The 21,078-nt window shown below is 37.7% G+C and overlaps 1 protein-coding gene across 1 annotated transcript in view; it reads right to left on the bottom strand.

Moving 5' to 3' along the window:
• The window catches only part of dnah9l (dynein, axonemal, heavy polypeptide 9 like), a 115,600-nt gene that overhangs the window by 90,946 nt on the left and 3,576 nt on the right, over nt 1-21,078 (bottom strand). The window contains exons 4-17 of the mRNA XM_087256600.1: nt 18,712-18,896; nt 18,401-18,596; nt 15,862-15,961; nt 14,810-15,021; nt 13,072-13,314; nt 11,249-11,416; nt 10,253-10,369; nt 9,917-10,054; nt 8,734-8,858; nt 8,419-8,614; nt 4,813-4,917; nt 4,539-4,711; nt 4,242-4,464; nt 2,331-2,660 (exon numbers count right to left, since the gene is read on the bottom strand). Of these exons, the coding sequence (XP_087112726.1) occupies nt 2,331-2,660; nt 4,242-4,464; nt 4,539-4,711; nt 4,813-4,917; nt 8,419-8,614; nt 8,734-8,858; nt 9,917-10,054; nt 10,253-10,369; nt 11,249-11,416; nt 13,072-13,314; nt 14,810-15,021; nt 15,862-15,961; nt 18,401-18,596; nt 18,712-18,896 (2,511 nt within the window). The remainder of the gene's footprint in view (nt 1-2,330; nt 2,661-4,241; nt 4,465-4,538; nt 4,712-4,812; nt 4,918-8,418; nt 8,615-8,733; nt 8,859-9,916; nt 10,055-10,252; nt 10,370-11,248; nt 11,417-13,071; nt 13,315-14,809; nt 15,022-15,861; nt 15,962-18,400; nt 18,597-18,711; nt 18,897-21,078) is intronic.

The raw sequence follows: 21,078 nt of genomic DNA on the forward strand, positions 1-21,078 counted from the left end.
GAATGTTTTTCCAAAATAACCATAAAACTTTAATTATGATGGTCTTTATAGTGTAAATATGAAAAGATGCCCTGTAAAAATATCTGTTTCCTTACAATATTTTGTTTCGTGACTGTTTTCTGTTTAATAGGATTTTTAAAGTGCATTATCTGCTCTGTGAACATCTGATGTTCAAAAGTTTAACAAAGTGACTTTTACTAACATTTTTAGTAGTTTGAAACAATATACTGCGTCATCATTTACGACACAAAAAACTCTTTCAAATTACAGAAAATTCCAATAAAGGTCACTTTGTTGAACTACAGCTACATTTTCAACATCCGAAATGGTCTGAGCGAATCAAGGTCCCACAATGCAATTCAAAAGTGAAAACTCACAGAACAAGCCTGTGAATTTAATTGAAGAAGAGTTATTATGCTCCTTTTAAGCTTTGATACAAATTATGCCATTTTGGTGACTGTTGCTTTAAATTCAAATGAGATTGGGCTTCGAGTTTTCTTTTCAAAAGAGAACGAAGCTACAAATGCCTATGTGTCAGCATAGCGGCAGATTCAAAACAGGACTATCCTAATAGTAAAAAAAATGAAAACGTCTTAAGATCTGGCTTAAAAAAAGGTAGTCTATGGGTGCTTTCACATCTATGGTTCGGTTTTTTTGGTCCGAACCAAGGGCCACAAATAATACATCGTTTTTGGGTCTTTTTCACACCACACTGATTGCTTTGGTCCGAACCAGTTGAAAAGAACTAAAATGCAGACATGTGACAAAATCCACATCACCCATTGGCCAGGTGTTATTGAACGTATTTCCTAAACAGCTGTTCGATTGATTAGAATTAATGTGCAGGGAAATGCCAATGAACTCACAAAAATAAACAAACCGGCAGAGACAAATTTTACAATAGAGGGACGACTGCTCTGGCTGATTGAATACCTGGTCATAGTATATACTGTGTAGTTTGTATGCATCACTTTAGACAAACTATACAGTTTGAGAATAAAGTGCGGCTGCTGCTGGAAAACGTTTTAATGCATTGCAAATGGCGAAGGTGCATCGCAAGTCACTTCAGCAGGAGGCGTGGATTAATTTTGCTAAACTACGACATGGTCAACTTCCAGAAATATAACAATGATCCATCAGCAAATGTTTTTCCCTCTCTCTCTGTTTAGAACTGTTGATAAAGCGATGTCAACATCTAAATATGTATTTAAAAAAAAATATATATATATATATATACATATATATATATATATATATATATATATATATATATATATTTTTTTTTTTTTTTTTTTTTTTTAATACATATTTTAAGAAAGGTTATGTTGAAAAATGAATATAATTAGAGGTGTGGTGGAAAAATATTTGTTTATTGTTATATATATACCCGGAAATAATATATATATATATTTAATAATAAAAGGTTTAAAAATTACAATAAACTAAATGTATGCACAACAGTCTGTCCAGGTCAGCTTCCCCAGCAGTAAATACATGGAGAACTTTTAAACAAATGTTGCTTTGTTGTTATTGTTTTAAAGCAAAAAATTAAACCATGGACGACACAGTGGCGTAGTAGGTAGTGCTGTCGCCTCAGAGTGAGAAGGTCGCTGGGGTGGTTGGCATTTCTGTGTGGAGTTTGCATGTTCTCCCCGCGTTTGCATGGGTTACCTCTGCGTGGTCCGGTTTCCCCCACAGTCCAAAGACATGCGGTACAGGTGAATTGGGTAGGCTAAATTGTCCATAGTGTATGTTTGTGTGCGAATGAGTCTGCATGGGTTTCCCAGTGATGGGTTGCGACTGGAAGGGCATCCGCTGCGTAAAACACATGCTGGATAAGTTGGTGGTTAATTGCGCTGTGGCGACCCCAGATTAATAAAGGGACTAAGCCGAAAAGAAAATGAATAAATTAAATCATTAATGTAAAACAGATTACATTCTTAAATAAAAAAGTTAAAAGTTTTATTGAGATGGATTGTTGGAGATTGTATGGATATTAATGGACAGATTGGGTAGCTATACTTGAATAAAGGAAAATTAAGTTTAAAAATATTTAAGACCTACAACACAATATTTCAGTAAATTTAAGACTTTTTAAGGCCTAAAATTTTGTATTTGAGATTTTAAGACCCCGCTGACACCCTACTTCAACATCTGTATTAAAAGCAAAGTGTCCTCCAAAATTATCCACAACTTATTCATTTTATTTACAGTTAAATTCATTCATTTAGCAACTCCACTCGCTGACTTCTTCTTCACTAATGTTTACTCATAACAGTTACTCTTAGTTGTACCCTGGCTGTTACAAATAATAGTCCAACTTTACACACCTTGTAAGTCTCTGACTGTTTGCTCTTGGCCACTCTTTTGATGAAGGAAGCCATTTTAAAAATGTCTGACACCATCTGGTCAATGATGTCATAGAAGTTGCCTTTCTTGGAGAGGTTGAGCGAGGGGTGAAAGATCATGTCTGTGGTCAGGGTGAGCTGTACTTCAAACAGGGGAGCGATACTGAGCGCCGCATCCGTGTTCTCAACTAAATACTGCAGGGAGCATCGCACAGCGCTGCAGAAGCCAGTGAGAATGTGTCTGTCCACGTATTCTGTGTAAGACTGCCAAGCCTCTGAGTCCAAATCAGCACCAAGAAGCTCAGCATTCTCCTAAACAAGAAAGAATTCAATCTTATAAAAAAATGCTATTAATACAAATAAACTAGACAAAATAAAACTGTAGAATTGTTTTTTTTTACATTACAGAAAAATTATATTAAGTTGAAGAAAATCTTTTATTTAGAAAAAAGTTACATAAAGATGCAAATGTCTGTAAAAAATACATCATAAGTTCATAAATAAATCATAAATATATCATATTTTAAAATTTTTAACACTTTCACTGACACAGATGGATCAAACCATCAGTCCTGATTGAAACTATCAAACATTCATTTTAATAATTTAAATTAAAAAATGTCCACAAATTGATACTTTCTAATTAGCCAATCACATGGCAGCAACACTATGCATTTAGGCATGTAGACATGGTCAAGAGATCTGCTGCAGTTCAAACCGAGGAAGAATGGGGAAGAAAGGTGATTTAAGTGACTTTGAATGTGGCATGGTTGTTGGTGCCAGACAGGCTGGTCTAAGTATTTCAGAAACTGCTAATCCACTGGGATTTTCATGCACAACCATCTCTAGGGTTTACAGAGAATGGTCCAAACAAGAGAAAATATCCAGTAAGTGTCAGTTCTGTGTGCAAATGCCTTGTTGATCCCAGAGGTCAGAGGAGAATGGCCAGACTGGTTCAAGTTGATAGAAAGGCAACAGTAACTCAAATAAACTCTTGTTACAACCGAGGTATGCAGAAGATAATCTCTGAACACACAACATGTCCAACCTTGAGGTGGATGAACTACAGCAGCAGAAGACCACACCGGGTGTCACTCCTTTCAGCTAAGAGCAGGAAACTGAGGCTACAATTACACAGGCTCACCAAAATTGGACAATAGAAGATTGAAAAAACGTTGCCTGGTCTGATGAGTCTCCATTTCTGCTGCAACATTCAGGTCAGAATTTGGCGTCAACAACATGAAAGCATGGATCCATCCTGCCATGTATCAACGGTTCAGGCTGGTGGTGGTGGTGGTGGTGTAATGGTGTGGGGGATATTTTCTTGGCACATTTTGAGCTCATTAGTATCAACTGAGCATCATGTCAACACCACAGCCTACCTGAGTATTGTTGCTGACCATGTCCACCCCTTAATGACCACGGTGTACCCATCTTCCGATGGCTACTTCCAGCAGGATAACACTCCATGTCATAAAGCACAAATCATCTCAGACTGGTTTCTTGAACATGACAATGAGTTCACTGTTCTCAAATGGCCTCCACAGTGACCAGCACTCAATCCAATAGAGCACCTTTAAGATGTGGTGGAATGGGAGATGCACATCATGGATGTGCAGCCAACAAATCTGCAGCCACTGCATGATGCTATCATTTTAATATGGGGCTAAATCTTTGAGGAATATTTCCAGTATCTTGTTGAATCTATGCCGCGAAGGATTAAGGCAGTTCTGAAGGCAAAAGGGGGTTCAACCAGGTACCAGTAAGGTGTACCTAATAAAGAGGCCGGTAAGTGTACATGTTTACTAATTCTATTTCTTTACCTGATTTTGCCTACTCTAGCAGAAACCTAAAGCACGTTCATTGTGTCAAATAAAAGACTGAAACCAGCACCTGCACAAGCTCATGTATCTTCTCTCCTGTGCGAGCGATGAGACCGTACTGTCGCTTGAAGTTCTCCTCAACATCGGTGAGGTTCAGCAGATTCCCCCGATGGCTAGTCTTACGTGTAATACAGGCAGAGTGACTGAAAACTCCCATCAGCCCCTGCAGTTTCTCCAGGTTAGCCTTGCTCTTCTGCACTCGCTCCGACACACCGCGCACCAGGTCACACGTGCTACAACACACACACTTTACAATGAGCGCCTTCGCATTGTGGAGCTTTCTAACAAGTGAAAGAACAGGTGTTACCTCTTGATGTAATCAGCAAGATCCTCGTCGCTCCATTGTAGTTCCTGTAATGCTGGCTTTAATGTGTTCCTCACTTCCTCCAGCTCAGACTCAACCAAACGCAGCTCGACAGCTAGAATAGTGCTGTGCAGTTTATTATACCACTGAGTGATCTGGAGCAGAGTGCTGGTGTACTAAACTCACACAGAGGAGAGCGAAAGAAAAGAATGGAATAAGTGGGCCTTTTCTTGGCACTGTGCAATCTGTTTCTCAAAAAATAAAGGCCCGGTCTTACCATGTGAAGCATTTCCCGTTTAGAGTACAGACTCACAGCAGCCTTGGGAATGTTGTGGTTCTTCAGAATCCCAAGATATTTCGCTTCCCTCAAAACGGACATCAACTAAAACCATTTCACAGAAGAGTAAAAACTACATTATAAGATTTTCTAGAGAAAATGTGAATAACTGTTGTCTGTACACAACATTAGATGTTATTAGATTAGATGGACTTATCTGGACTTTTATCTCTGGACCATTGCTGTCCAAGAGAGCTTCAAAAGATGAACAAAGGTATCAGGGGATTTAATAAATAATAATAATAATAATTCCTTACATTTACATAGCGCTTTTCTGGGCACTCAAAGCGCTTTACACATAGGGGGAGTCTCCTCATCCACCACCAATGTGCAGCATCCACCTGGATGAGGCAACGGCAGCCATTTTGCGCTAGACCGCACACCACACACCAGGGGCCTCATGTACGAAGACTTGCGTGGAAATCTTACTAAAACATTGCGTACGCACAAAGCTGTAAATGTGCGTACGCAGAAAAAAATTCAGATGTATGAAACACTGCGTACGCCGAATCTCACGCATATTCTTTTGTACATCTGAATGAACGTGAAACTGAGCGCAACATGCACGAGCACAAAACCCCTCCCTGCCTCCTCCCCCGTATGAATATGCTAATGACTATGCTAATGGCAAAACCCAACGAAAAAGCAATGTCAAAAAAAAGCAAAAGAAACTTTGAACAGAATGTGAATTGGAGGTGCTGCTTTCGGAGGTAGACCGGAGAAATTAAAGCGGTGTTATTTGCAAGTTTGTTCTCCGGAATTAACAACAAAAGAAAAAAATAGAGTGGGAGAGTTTAGCTGATACGGTTAACACAGTTGGGTCTGAACATCGCACTGTGCATTTAAAAAAAGAAATAGTGTGATTTATAACTGAAAAATGTTGCAGTACCCTTAGCAGTCTTAGTGGCGCACCTCAGAAGAAGCATGTGATCATGCATTGACATGTTCGAGCATAAACTCGGCTCGAATCCAGCGTCTAATGAATTCTTTCTTTTTTTCCCCCGCTACATATCAGATTTTGCCCACTATTTATCAAGAGAAAGACAAGTAGGAATCATCAATAAGTTTGTGCATCATATTTTATTTGCACATTTATTGAATGGAAATGTTTCTGATTCACGCATACAAATTCATCTTCAGATAGTGTCTTTATAGCAATGTGTGTGCGGTAGATCGCTCAGATTACATTGGGAAAACAGGCGACCGCTGCAAATTGTGCTTTAATGTTTAGCTGGTCAACTGTATGGTATGGAAATCTTACATACCTACTAGATGAACCCGTCTCATACAGCTGCCATTGCAAGGCTCAGACACTTTGTAGAGAAGAATTTAACACAACTGCCTCTAGGAGTCGCCAATGGAAATAAAACAGACACACACAAAAAATGTGCGTACGCCAGCCATAAAGCTGGCGTGGAGCTGCGCACATTCCCACGTTCAGTTCATTGTTAGTAAATCCAAACGTGAGCGATTCTGAGCGTGAAACCTGGCGTACGCAAAGTTTTTGTGCGTACGCAGCATTGATACATGAGGCCCCAGCTGATTGGTGGAGAGGAGACAGAGTGATAAAGCTAATTATGATATGGGGATGGTTTGTAGGCCTTGATAGACAGAGTCCAGTGGGCAGAACCGGCCAGGATGCTGGGGTTAAACCCCTACTCTTTTCGAAGGACATCCTGAGATTTTTAACGACCACAGAGAGTCAAGACCTCGGTTTAATGTCTCATCCGAAAGACGGCGCTCACTGAGCAGTATAGAGTCCCAGTCACTATACTGAGGCATTAAGACCCACACAGACCGGAGGTTGGGCGCCCCCTGCTGGCCTCACTAACACCACTAGCAGCAACCTAGTTTTCCCATGTGGTCTCCCATCTAGGTACTGACCGGGCGCAGCCCTGCTTAGTTTGAGTGGGTGACCATGTGAGAGTTGAAGAGAGCTAGCTGCCGGCTACATTAATTAATATGTGGGGAGTTATTAACAACAGAATATTTATTTTTGGGTGAATTAACACATTGGAAATAATAATAAGAAAGGCGAAAACAGAGATTTTCTTTAAAGTGGCAATGAAATCAAAATTTATTCTTCTTATTTTTTTTAAGTAGTAGTGCTTGTTATAAACAATGAGTGTTTATTCTCAAAGTATTCTTTAAAAGTATTCTCTAAAATTAGGCTAACACTTTGTGTGTAAGATGAGTAAGCCTGCACAGGAGCCTGCTATGACAAGCTGCTGAAGAATAACTAATAATACATGACTGAATTTGTAAAGCACTGATTATATATGCTAAAAACTCAAATGAAGTTATATCTGTGAAAGGCATTCAGGAATGCCCTGCTGAAAAATCTAGCTTAAACCAACCTTGGCTGGTTGGCTGGTTTTAGCTGGTCGACCAGGCTGGTTTTAGAGGGGTTTTGGCCATTTCCAGGCTGGTTTCCAGCCATTTCCAGCCTGGTCTTAGCTGGTCAGGCTGGAAAATTACCAGCTTAATCCAGCTAAAACCAGCTTGACCAGAATGGTTTAAGCTGGACATAGCTGGTTTTGGCTGGGCTCCCAGCCTGGCTAGGCTGGTCAAGCTGGTTTTAGCAGTGTACTGAGGCTGTGACATGTTACCTGATAGATTCAAAAGACCAAAGAGTGGTTAGATAGAGACAAGAATATTAAATATCACGTTTATCAACTATAGTGAGGCGCGATCCTGCAGTAAATCCTTGATAAACTGTCCAACGTGCTCTGCTCTCAAGGTGTATTGTGTTCGCTGACTGCCTGGAGCTCTGACATGAGAATATATTGCTGAAGCACATGGCAGAGTGTGTGTGTGTGTGTGTGGTCAAGTGATGTGCGTTTTCAGCAGTATAGTGTGGATGGAGAGCTCTTTAGAAATACTGGGTAAAACACAGTGTGAACGTGGATCATTTCCATTCTAAACTGGCAATTTAAAATAAAGATGTATTAGTGTAAACGGGGCATCAGACGGGTAAATGGCATCTTCTATCGACCCAACCCTAGTACATACTAAAGTACTTCTAACTAAGTACCCTAACTAAACCTAAACTTAACATAAGCTTTAAATCTTAATTCTGATTGATTGATTTGATTTGATTTGATTTGATTTGATTGATTGATTGATTGATTGATTGATTGATTTGATTTGATTTGATTTGATTTGATTGATTGATTGATTGATTGATTGATTGGTTGGTTGGTTGGTTGGTTGATTGACTGATTGACTGATTGATTGATTGATTGATTGATTGATTGATTGATTGATTGATTGATTGATTGATTGATTGATTGATTGATTGATTGACCGACCGACCGACTCATTGAAATGTTGTTCCTGGATCAATATCTATGTCAGATGTATAACAGGAACATATCCTACTTATAAATTGACATCTTCTATCAAATCTTCTTTTATTTTGTTAGCAAGTGGACTTAGGTCACAAAAGAGGGAAAAAAAGGACAATCTTAATTTAAAAGGGGAAAGGGAAAGCTCTGCTTAGTTAGCTTGGTACATGGGTTTAGTTTGTTTGTGTGTGTGTCTTACAGCAGGATTAAAGTTCAGACTGTACAGGCTGCTCTCCTCATCCAGTATCAGAAGTGGTTTGTTGAGATGTGTTTGACACAACTCATCCATCCCAACACTCCAGTTATTGTAGACTTCTTCATCCATCACATCCAGAACCTCCAATACACACTCACACATCTGCAGCACCTGTTTGGCCTCAGAACTCTCCAACGGCCTAAACACACACACACACACACACACACACACACACACACACGTTGTAATTCATGGCTCCAGAAACAAATGTACATGTATTTGAGTGTCATAAAAAGATGTGTGAGGTGTTTTATATACATGTGTGTGAGGTGGCTGAGTTTACTGCGGTTTGACAGGATCCGTTCTCGAAGTTCTTGAGACCATTTCAGGTTGCCAGCAACAGCTGGCATGTTTTTACCAAGGATGGGACTGCCGGTCCTCAGCTGTACCACATAAAACAACACAGAAGTACTTGAACATGTTCAAGAGCATATTCATTTTCACATTTAATGACAAATATTTACATTTAAAATGTTATGAATTAATATTAAATAACTGAGTCTATAATGCAACGCAAGTTTATCCACAACTGAAACCATTTCAAATGCAGAATTAACCAAATCAACGCAAGTACCTGAACAATACAGTGTTTGCCCAGCACGGTACGGTACAATGATACTGACAGAAAAAAAGCTTACAAATACTTAAATAAATATCACATCCGAATAAAATTTCATTTCTTAAAATGTCAGAATCAGTTGTTTTATGGTAAAAAAAATAATAATTTAAAAAGAGTATAATTTGTCACGAGTGAAACGAAGCTTTAAAAACATTGCAATCTGGCGACACCTGCTGGACAACGAGGATACAGTCCAAACATGACAAATTTTACAAACAAATTGCTAATATTTCATAATTACCTAATGAAATATAACAAAAAAATTAATTACCACTAATTTTGTTTTTGATATAATGCTTGTTTTAATGCACGTCTTAGTCAATTTAAAACAATTAACTACCAATTATTCTCTTTTATATTTCGTATGCATATTGTAATGTATGTAACCAAGTCTACATTATAAAACAGTAAACAATAATAAAATCATAATAATAAAATAAAAATTAATCAAATAAAAATTAAATAAATAAATATGATCGCTGGATTTATACAAAACTGAATTTGCAATAGTTTTAATGGTTAACATGGGAATTGTATTGGATTTCATAGAGACTGTAGTGTATTGTCTTCATTGATAACTGTGTTGTTGTCTACTGATGCCATGTTAAAAACCACTGAACCCCATATGTGTTGAATATGAAATATGTCCTAAAACGTGCTGGAAAACATTATGCTGTATACAGTTTTTAACCACTGATGGTATCTAATGTTTTATTTTTTCAGCAAAGAAGCTTCATGAGGCAGTGCTATAAAACTCTATTAAAACATATTTAGTAAAACTCTCCTCATTTTCCTCATTCAATGATTATTAAACACACAAACCTTCTCTCTCTGGGTGTCCAGTATGCGCTGACAGAGACTGACCTCCTCCTGGAACATCACCAGCAGCTGAGAGTAGTTTGGAGCAAAAAGCTGATGAACCCTCGGCCTCTCCAACAAAGTGCCAAACATCTGTAGAAGCTGCACACACACAAACACAGACAGGTTTTCAATATTAGAGACTTAGAAACAAGACTTTTGTGCACAATGAAGTATATAAAGAATACATACTCTGTGTTTAAGTTTGACAGAGAATGTGTGTGTGTGTGTGTGTTTTTTCATTCATCGCTGAGTATTTGTTTTTGTTTATGTGCATGCGTGCGTGTGTGTGCATAATACCTTAAAAGCAGACTCTAAGCCTGGGGAGTGTTGAAAAGCCAAGTTTATTACTGTCCCCAGTCTCTGGTCAAAGTCTTGATTCTGTTCCATGAATCGCTTGTAGTCACTCATAAACTCCTAGAAAACACCAGGAAGAGTGTGGATGCATAAACAATGGTTTGAGAACTGTTTGCCCTGAAAGTGTTGTACTGTTTTGCAGCAGGACACTGATCCAAAACGCACCAAGTTCACTTCTGAATGTCTAAAGAAACAAAATTAAGACTTTGGAGTGGCCTAGGTAAAGCCCTGACCTGAATCCAATTGAGATGCTGTGGCACGACCTTAAAAAGGTGGTTCATGCACAAAATCCTTCTAATGTAGCTGCATTACAACAATTTTGCAAACATGAGAGGGGCAAAATTATCTCACAGCACTGTAACAAACCCATTGCAATTTATCGAAAACACTTAATTGCAGTTGTTGCCTCTAAGGGTGCCAATCAGTTATTAGGTTTGGCGGGATTCTTTTTCACACAGGGCTAGGTAGGTTTGTATTTAGTTTTCCCTTAAATATTAAAACCTTCATTTCAAAACTACATGTTTATGTTTACTTGTGTTATCTTTGACTAATATTTACATTTGTTTGATGATCTGAAACATTACAGTGTGGCAAACATGCAAAAATTAATAAATCAGTAAGGGCACAAACACTTATTTGCACCACTGTAAATGCTTATGAACTTGAGCACATGCACTACTGTCCAAAAACCGGAGGTTAATTTTATATTTAATATTTTTGAAAATAACAGTAATTGTTATTCGGCAAGGACACATTAAGAAATAAAAAAAAATGTTGAATAAATTTATATTGTCATTGAAGACTGCTACTTTAATTCAATTCAGTTTTTTACTTTCTTTAAAGCAAAGAATCTTGAAAAAAAAAGAATTAAAATATCATGGTTCGTGCAAAAAAATATGGTTTGAATGGTAGTGTATATTTGTGCAGGCATGTAAATACCTTGTTGTTATAGTCGAGTGGGTCGTATTTGCTTTCTCTCAGAGTTCTCCAGCTGTCCAGAAATTCATCATTCATATTGTACACCATCTCGCTGAGGATCTTCCCTCTAGAGCCGCCCAGCTCAATCCGTTCCAGCTTTAGAAAGTCCAGAGCAGAGGCAAACAACTCCTGACAAATTCATGCAAACACAGATGGGGCACATTAATAAAAATCCTTAAAATATCATGTCAAACCTATGGATTCATCTTAAATAGGCCTCTAAAGTCAAGATCAGAAAGAGACTCAATTATACACTTCACAGAAACCTCTTAAATTTTAAAGTGTAATCTAATAAGCCAATCAGCAACATTTAGACATGTAGACAAGACAATCTGCTGAAGTTTAGAATGATCTTCAGAATTAGGAAGGTCAATTAATTGTTTTGGACATGACTATACTGTTGGTTCAGATGGGCGGGTGGAGTATTTTAGAAACTAATCAGCTACTAGGGTTTGATATACAACCATTACTTGCTTTAAAAATGGTCCAAAAAAACACACAATATAGTAAACAAACTTAATTGACATAAAATGTCTTGTTAATGCCAGAGGCCAGGGAAGAATGACTAGACTCGATGAAGCTCATAGACAGACGACAGTAGCTCTAACTACTCGTTACAACTGAGGTCTGTCGATGAGCATCTCTGAATGCACCACACATCAAACCTTGAAAACTAATGTCATATGGGATAATGTACATCCAAGCAGTTGTACCTGCAGAATAATGCCTAGGACCAGACAGAATCTGCAGACATTTTCTGCAGATATTTTTGTACATTTAAACCTTTATTTAATGTTTACAATACAAATCCAAATAGATCCACTATTTGGTAAAACCAGCACGTACCTCATATAATACATCTACTAAAAGACAGAAAATATCACTTTACAAACTGTATTGTAAATAAACCAAAGGTTATTATTATTGGTCAATAATACTACTGAAATTAATTTAAATAAATCAATAAATATACATTTACACACATTTACACAAGTAAATAAATAGACTCACAGATGGGCTAAAAGTCTGAAGTAATGTCCAACATGCGTTTAAGAGCTCTATTCTGCGAAAACAACCATCTGGAAATACATTATCCCACTTTATTACGTTGCTATTTGCAAATGAAAAGTTAAAAAAAATTTACATAATATTGATCTAAACTAATAATTCGCTAGGGTGTTTTTTTTTTCTAACCTACATATTATTCAGTCACAACACAAGATGGCGCCAAACGGTCAAGAATTGAGGCGTGACAGACAAGCAAATTAATACGTGAAACTTGGTCAATATGATTCAAAGTACCCTGAAGACGCCGTGTTTTCTGATTTCAGTGGATGTTATTTAGGAATTACATGCATTGGAATGTTGTGATTGATCAAGTATTCCAGAGAGGCGTGAAATAAACCTGACTAATAAGAACAGATGACTAAACCCACCACACCACAAGTGGACAATACAAGATTTCTGCTAAAACATGCAGATGTTAGGCTTAGAATTTAACTTCAATTGCCTACAGTCACCTGATCTATCTTAACACACTGAATGTGCTGGAGATTTGCATCTTGGATGTGAGGTTGACAACAAATCTGCAACAGTTGTGTGATGCTAGCATGTTCATGTGGACAAAAATCACTAAGGAATGTATCCTAGACCTTTTTGAAGCAGACCTAAAGGCAAAAGAGGTCCAACTTGGAACTAACAACAATGTGTAATCAAGTGTCTGGTAAATGTGTTCTTTTAAACATATTTTTAGTTAGCTCTTTTATGTATTTGAGTGCACAAACCTCAATCATGCGCAGTCTCTCCATGATAGAGTCAGTGCGGTGAAACACAAGCTCAATTGGAAAGTCCCAGGGTTTGACCGTAAGGCCTGGTCGGCTGTAGGGTCCAGTGGGTGTCAGTTTGTCCCGGTGCAGCTGGAAACTGCGTTTGAATGAACAAAACACTTGAATAGCCTTCCGAACCCGGTCCATGCCCTCCTCTAACTCCATTTTAAAAAGCTCCTCAGGAATTAGATACACTGAAGCCTGGAAAAGGACATAAAAACATTACAAAAGCAAGTATCAAAACAAACATAATTTATTCCTAAAGGGCACGTTTCATATACATATGTTTACTACTAAAATTCCAAGACTTTCAGATATGTATTCATGACCTAATGTTTCAAGTAGGCTAATGTATATGGTTTATAATATAAAATAACTGTTCTTTAGATAATGCCTACATAATGCTATACACTCACTGGCCACTGTACAACTGTCCATTAATGCAAATTTCTAATCAGCCAATCACATGGCAGCAACTCAATGCATGTAGAGAAGATGATCTGCTGCATTTCAAACCGAGCATCAGAATGGGGAAGAAATGTGATTTAAGTGACTTTGAACGTGTCATGGTTGTTGGTGCCAGACAAGCTGGTCAAAGTTTTTCAGAAACTACTGATCTATTGGGATTTTCACGCACAACCATCTCTAGGGTTTACAGAGAACGGTCCAAAAAATGGCCAGACTAGTTTGAGCTGATAGAAAGGCAACAGCAACTCAAATAACCACTCGTTACAACTGAGGTATGCAGAATAACATCTCTGAATGCACAACACGACCAACCTTGAATATGACAATGAGTTCACTGTACTCAAATGGCCTCAAAAGTCACCAGATCTCAAGTGGAACGGGAGATTCTAATCATGGATGTGCAGCCAACAAATCTGCATCAATCTGTGTGATGCTATCATGTCAATATGGACCAAAATCTCTGAGGAATGTTTCCAGTACCTTGTTGAATCTATGCCACGAAGGATTAAAGCAGTTCTGAAGGCAAAAGGGGGTCCGACATGATACTACTAAGGAGTACCTATTAAAGTGGCTGGTGAGTGTATAAAGTAATGTGAGAGTAGGTGATCTCCCAAGGACAGAAAAGAAGTTAAGAGTCCACAACAACTAGTAACTTACCCTATCATTAAGCATTATTTATACACAAAAATCTGAATAATAATGATAGAAAATTACTGATAACAAATTATAGACCTACAAACATGTAAAATCACATTTGATTTATCTGATAAAATGGCAAATAAAACATGGCAATTTCTTCTTAATGGTAATAATAAAAGCTTAAATAAATAATAATCATAATAAAACACTGGTAGAAGGCTAAATACTATAAGCAACCATTTTCCTAAAATACGTATACAGAAATTCATTAAATAAAATTTAAAAAGATTCCACAACATTTTTTTAGATGTCGTTGTGAGTTTATTTGTTTTTCCAAAACTTTTTCAGAATTGGAAAATTCTGCTGAACACAAAAGAAGATATTTTGAAGAATGTTGGAAACCTGTAACCATTGACTTCCATACTTGGAAAAACAAATATGATGGAAGTGGTTCGCAGCTTTCTTTAACATATCTTCTTCTGTGTTCAACAGTAGAAAGAAACTCCAACTTGTTTGTAACAAGTAACATGTGAGTAAATCATGACCAAATTTTTTGTTTTGGTGACCCATTCCTTTATTTCAAACACACCTTATCAATGAGAAGGTTGCAGAACTCAGTGAGCAGTGTGACGATGCGTGCTGGATGGCAGTAGAAGTCAGAGTGTGTCCAGATGAGAGCAAGCGTGTGAAACAGAGCAGGAATCAGAGGCTCTAGATCAGTGAAACTGCGCTCCTCAAATGCAGCTATGGGCCTTCGTAAGGTCTTCAAGTGCAGGTCTATGTCCTCTGCTTCCATCACCGCTAGAAAATCAATGAGTAGACAGTACACTTACAATAAAGGGACAGCTCTGAGGTTCTAATTTTGCATCTTTAAGTTTTCCTCCTACGATCTTAGACATAAAGGTACAAACGGTGTCATTGGGGTGGTAAGATACGTATCATTACTTAAAATGTTGGCAATGTACACTAATAATGTGCTTTTTTGGTACTTATATATTAAAGAATGAAAAGATTTGGTCCATTTTCCTCAAAACATACAGAGAAATAGGGGTGCCCCATATCCACCATTGGAAACTATGCCAACTGGTGGTCATGTTTGGTACTGCGGTTAAACAAAATCTTACTGAAAGCTCATTATTTTTGATATCATCTTCAAATTTGGAATATGTTTTGTTCAGATTTCTACCTTTAATTTTCTTTTGGCCTAAAGCATGTTTATATATTATGTGATATATTAAACTATACATTTATTGTTTTATTATTTTTGTAAACTTAAAGGCACCAAAACGTTTGTTTCATTTTATTTTATTTTTTACATTTTTCTCTTAGGCTACAATTTGACAAGTGTCTTCTTTAAATTAAGACCAATGGTAACCATGCACTAAAGTACTGAAGATTGGTATTCAGTTAAATTAAACATATAATTTCCATGTCTATGTTCAAAAGGGGGCGACAATTAAGGGGATAAGTTACCATTATTCATACATAGGCTACCACCCTGTCTAGGTACCCTATCTATATCACCCTGCCTAGACTTGAAGTACTAGGCTACACTAGAATGTGCCATTAAAATGCACTTATAATATAGTTGACATCAAAATCAAGTTATAAAGAATGAACACGTGTTTCAGATGTGATTACCGTAATTGACTTTTTGAATAATGTCATCAAAGGGAGTATAGTAACTGCTCTTGATCCTCCGCAGAATTTCCAGCACCTGATCAACTTTCGGGTTCTGCAGCTATAAGGACAGATCTGCTTTTAATTCAGTCAATTTTACACATCAAAATAAACATAACGTGTGAAAAATACAGGGTTCTGCATAATTCCTGTCAAGTTAACTTAATCGATTTGACAAATGTAAGTAAATTGAACATAAAACAATGGAGTTATCCCAAAAACCCTCAAGAATTATGTTGATTCAGCTTGTTTTAAATAAGAAGTTAAAAAAAATGTTTGAGTGTTGTAATCAATGTGACCAATGAGATTTGATTAGCATTTTCAGAAGGAAATACCTGTAATGTGTTAGGAAGCGTAAAAATAATGTTGATTTTGGAGGAGACCAAAGTTTGAAATGTTTCATTGTGTATAAAAAGTTGGTACTAACTAGCTAACCCCCAAACACCCACCCCCCCCCCCCCCCCCCCCCCAATACACCCTACACTCTCCTCTAACTTACACTCCTCACAATCACTGCACTGTTTAACATTTGCACATTTAAAATTTGCACATATTCATTGCACTACATTGCACTGATTCATTTATTTGAATTGTACATGCCCACTGCACATAGACATTTATAATTATGTTTATCTATCTGCACACTTCTGATTATTAATAGCAACATGTACATATATTCATTTATTGTAAATCTCTGTTCATAGCTAATACAACCAGTATATAATGTTGATAGTACATCCATCTGTAAATATCACCATAGCTATTCTATAACTGCACTTTATAACGTATACCTGTATCCTGCACTTGCTGCTACTGCACTGCTGGTTAGACCTAAACTGCAGTTCGTTGCATTGTACTTGTACATGTGTAATGACAATAAAGTTGAATCTAATCTAATCTAATCTAATCTAATATGCATATATTCAAGTATATTTTTGCTACTGCTGCAGCCATGGTACTTCAGCAAAGTTGCTTGATTATTACGGTAGAATGAGAGTATAGTTCTAAGCCATATCAGCAAAGAAAATAGCTACTTTTCATTTTCTGTTGGTCTTAGTATACAAAGTCCAACTTCACAAGAGCTTCCTTTAAACAGAAAAATTATAGAAACATTTTTAATCAGATCCACAAACCATTACATTAATGCTCCATTTTTTTCCATTTATTTTATTGAAATAAATATTTAAAAAGTTCTAATTAATAAGAAATGTGCTCTCTTATTTGTGGACAATGAACAAAGCCTCAGTTATGAAATAACTCTTTTTTAAATTCTCATCTTTCATCAAAGAATTACAAAACTACCTTAACATCTCAGTTCAACTTTAAGGATTTAGTTAAGTTTACTACATGCACTAAATGTCAGCCGCAGTAGACATAATCTGAATGAATTACTCAATACTCAATTAAATATTCAGATTTTAGCTTTTGCTTGAGTGATCATTTCTATTGGCATACAGTACTTATTTGAGAAGTGCTTTTGGATACTCTACCCATCTCTGTAAGCACTATAGACCTTTTTCATGGCTGCTGCATTGAGGGCGCCATAGCGACCAGCGTCTTCCGGTAGAATGCTAAAAACTTCCGTTTACAGCGTATACAACTGGTAATTTGCGCTCCGAAAATAGCGTTCAAATAACGTTTTTAATGGATGACAGAGTGTTTTTGTGACACACAACTTAGAAATTTGTCTGTTAAAGCCGTTATAATCTGTCACATGTGGTTCAAGCGCGTCAGAAATACGAGAAAAACGTTCTCTTAATTCACGTGTCTGCCGTCAGAAATACACGCACGCACATACACACAGAGAGAGAGAGAGCAAACCGAGTACTGGCATGAAACTTAACAGGTATGAAAGTTGTGCAGTTTACACAAATGACCAATAAAATTCTGTTATTGATACTCTGCTGGCTGATTTGCTGTTCATTCTAATCGCGAGCCGTTTGTGTTTTATTTCGTGTGTTGTTTTTACCACGGGTTTGTGTTTTTTCTGTCATTTCGAAATGACACTCGCCTATGTTTTCACTTTGTCACAGTTATTAAATCAGTGTGTCAATGGCACAGTACAGGCTACGTGTGTGTGTCAAACATTTTGGTGAATTACATTTGTTTGGGCTGGTAATATATTTGAAATAAAGAGAAAATGTTGACTTTAGCGATGACAAGGCTTCATTTAAACTGCAGAAGATGCCGTCTGACAACGAGGGGAAAATGCCTCACAGCAGCTGTTTTCCATCCTATTAGATCGCATTTCTTTAAGTGATCAGTCCAGGAGATGGTGCTGATGGACAACAGTAGTAGTTCAAAGAGGATAAAAGCAGGTAAATAGATTAAAACTATCGTTTCAAAGCTGTCCATATGTGACTGTTTACACACATTTAGCTGCCGACCGGAAGTTCTTCGCGTTCTCCTTGCGCATACACGCAAAGCATAATGGGTAATTTTGCGTTCCAAAAAAATGTCTATAACAAAACATTTTAAATCATAAAACCTGCACTTTCACCTGCTTCTGAATTCCTATTAGGTTTTCTTTCTGTTTAGTCCAGAAAGTGAGCTCCACAGTGGGGCCTGGGTGGTCCCCCTGGTGCAGAAGCTTCGCTGAGTCCCGCTGCAACACAGAGCCCATCAGTCGACACCACTGGATCACCATGGTCTCAATAGAGTAGAGTAATGCTCTGTCAATCAGACAGGTATCCGAGCTGCACACACACAAATGTTACATGCAGTGTGCAAATTACATACATGGACTATTAGGTCTACTACTATCACTTAGCAAATACTCCATAAAAATACCATTGATTGGCATACACACACCTGAGCTGGTGCTCATCTTTTCTCTCCACACAGAGCGGCAGGGCTAACAGCGTTCGTCCTTGAGCTCGTCCTTTCAGTGTGACTGCTTCACTTCGCAGATGCTCGAGGTGCCTGCAAATGTCCTGACCGACCACCCGGGGCCAGGCCGACTGATTCAGGGGGCTTCCTAACACTGAGATGAACACCTACACAAACACACACTCGCTGACTGAAGAAGAGGTCAGGAATTACAACAAAATGCACACATAACAATGGACTTGAAGGTGTTTGACTGTAATCTGAAGATGTTTCATTGGATATTGATCTTTATTGTATGTTTGTGAATGTTCACTGGTATAGACCGGTGGTTCTCAACTGGTTTGGCCATGGGACCCACATTTTTACATGGTCTTCAAGCCGCGACATAAATTTTTAGAAAGTATAATGTAGTTTTAGGAATTATAATTTATTGGTATTTATTTGTTAACATACACAAGTAGTGACAGATAAATAGTAAGAAAATCACCAAGACTTGCATATAAACAATATTTTATCTCTGTCACCCTGCTTAAAAAAACAGCACATGCTGGTAAGGTATGTTTTGATGCTGGTATGCTGGTCTTGCTTGTATCAATGCTGGTTTTGCTGGTCTCAATGCTGGTTTTGATGGTTTCAATGCTGGTTTTTCTGGTCTCAATGCTGGTCCTGCTGGTCTTAATGCTGGTTTTGCTGGTCTCAATGTTGGTCTTTCTGGTCTCAATGCTGGACAGGAGCAGCACTGAGACCAGCAAAACCAGCATTGAGACCAGCACTGAATCCAGCAAGACCAGCATTGAAACCAGCAAGACCAGCATTAAGACCAGCAAGACCAGCATTGAGACCAGCATACCAGCATCAAAACATACCTTACCAGCATATGCTGTTTTTTTCAGCAAAATGTATCGAATTACAGTAATATTACAGAGTAAAACAGTCGAATACTGTAAACAGGTGTTAGGGGAAGGAAAAATTCTGTTACCATTAACTAAACTGAACTGTTAATAAAACATTAACACTGATCCTGTTGAACAGAACAAACCAGCAAATTAAAGTAAAATTATTAAAATAATCATAACCATTTTTATAATAATCACCACTTATTTGTTCTTCTGCTATTGTGTGGGCTTTCTTGGCCTTTACTACACGGTGAGCACAGTAAGATGCGAGTGCCTGTACTTGTTTTGAACATGATGTTAGGCACTTTTGTGATGCCCTCAGCTATTGGAGTCGTCTTTGAAAATAGTCCACAGGTTTGTCCTTGCAACTGGACATTTACAAACCTTGGTTTCTAAATGTCGTTTTAATTTAGAAGGTTTCATGCTCTCTTGTAAGAGCACCTTACTACATATGACACACTGAGGTTTTAAGCCTTTTTGTCATCAATGTAAATCCACACTTTACATATTCAGGGTTGTACTTGCACTTCGACATATTTGTTGATAATCATATAAAAGTTCACATGTCAAACGGTACGGTTGTCGCACGTGCATTTCAAAATAAAAGTCTGATATATGCAAAATAAGTTAAAAATGTAACTGTTTTTTTGCCCACACACTCTGCGACCCTCTGAAGCGTCCCACCAGTTGAGAAACACTGGTATAGACTATTTCAATGTGGTCATGTCATTGGTCCATGAATATTTCCTGCTTATTATCAAACTAGTTCATAACAGTAACAAGAAGCAATTCAATCATAACTTAATGTCCAAACAGCTATCATAACCTTATTAATCATTTTGTGGCTCTTTTTAGATTATCAAAAGGTCTAGAAATTAAAAATGTAAAACAGGAAATATATTGGGACCATTGTTTTTGTTTACATCCCTCAAAATGGTCTACAGGTCTTTACATATTATTCATGCTAAGTCAATTATCATTTAGCCAACCCTCGTAATCATTCTGATTAAGTACCGCTATATACATTCCTGGAGAGAGCAAAATACATCCCTGGAGATTTTTTATTTATTTTTTTTACAGTTTTTGTTTTCGCGAATTCACCAGAGGCTGCTGTGTACACTTCTTGACACCTCAAATTTCTCTCGCAAGCACCATTCATGCCTGCTGTTCTCACATAAATCCACCAGAGGCCACTGTGTACTCTTCTTGAGATCTCAAATTTATCTCTCAAGCGCCATCCACACCTGCTGTTCTCACGTAAATCCACCAGAGGCCGCTGTGTACGCTTCTTGACACCTCAAATTTCTCTCGCAAGCGCCATTCACGCCTGCTGTTCTCACATAAATCCACCAGAGGCCACTGTGTACTCTTCTTGAGATCTCAAATTTATCTCGCAAGCGCCATTCACACCTGCTGTTCTCACGTAAATCCACCAGAGGCCGCTGTGTACACG

This window comes from Danio rerio, chromosome 6 (assembly GCF_052040795.2).
Source record: "Danio rerio strain M-AB ecotype USA chromosome 6, GRCz13ab, whole genome shotgun sequence".
Classification (NCBI taxonomy): Eukaryota; Metazoa; Chordata; class Actinopteri; order Cypriniformes; family Danionidae; genus Danio; species Danio rerio.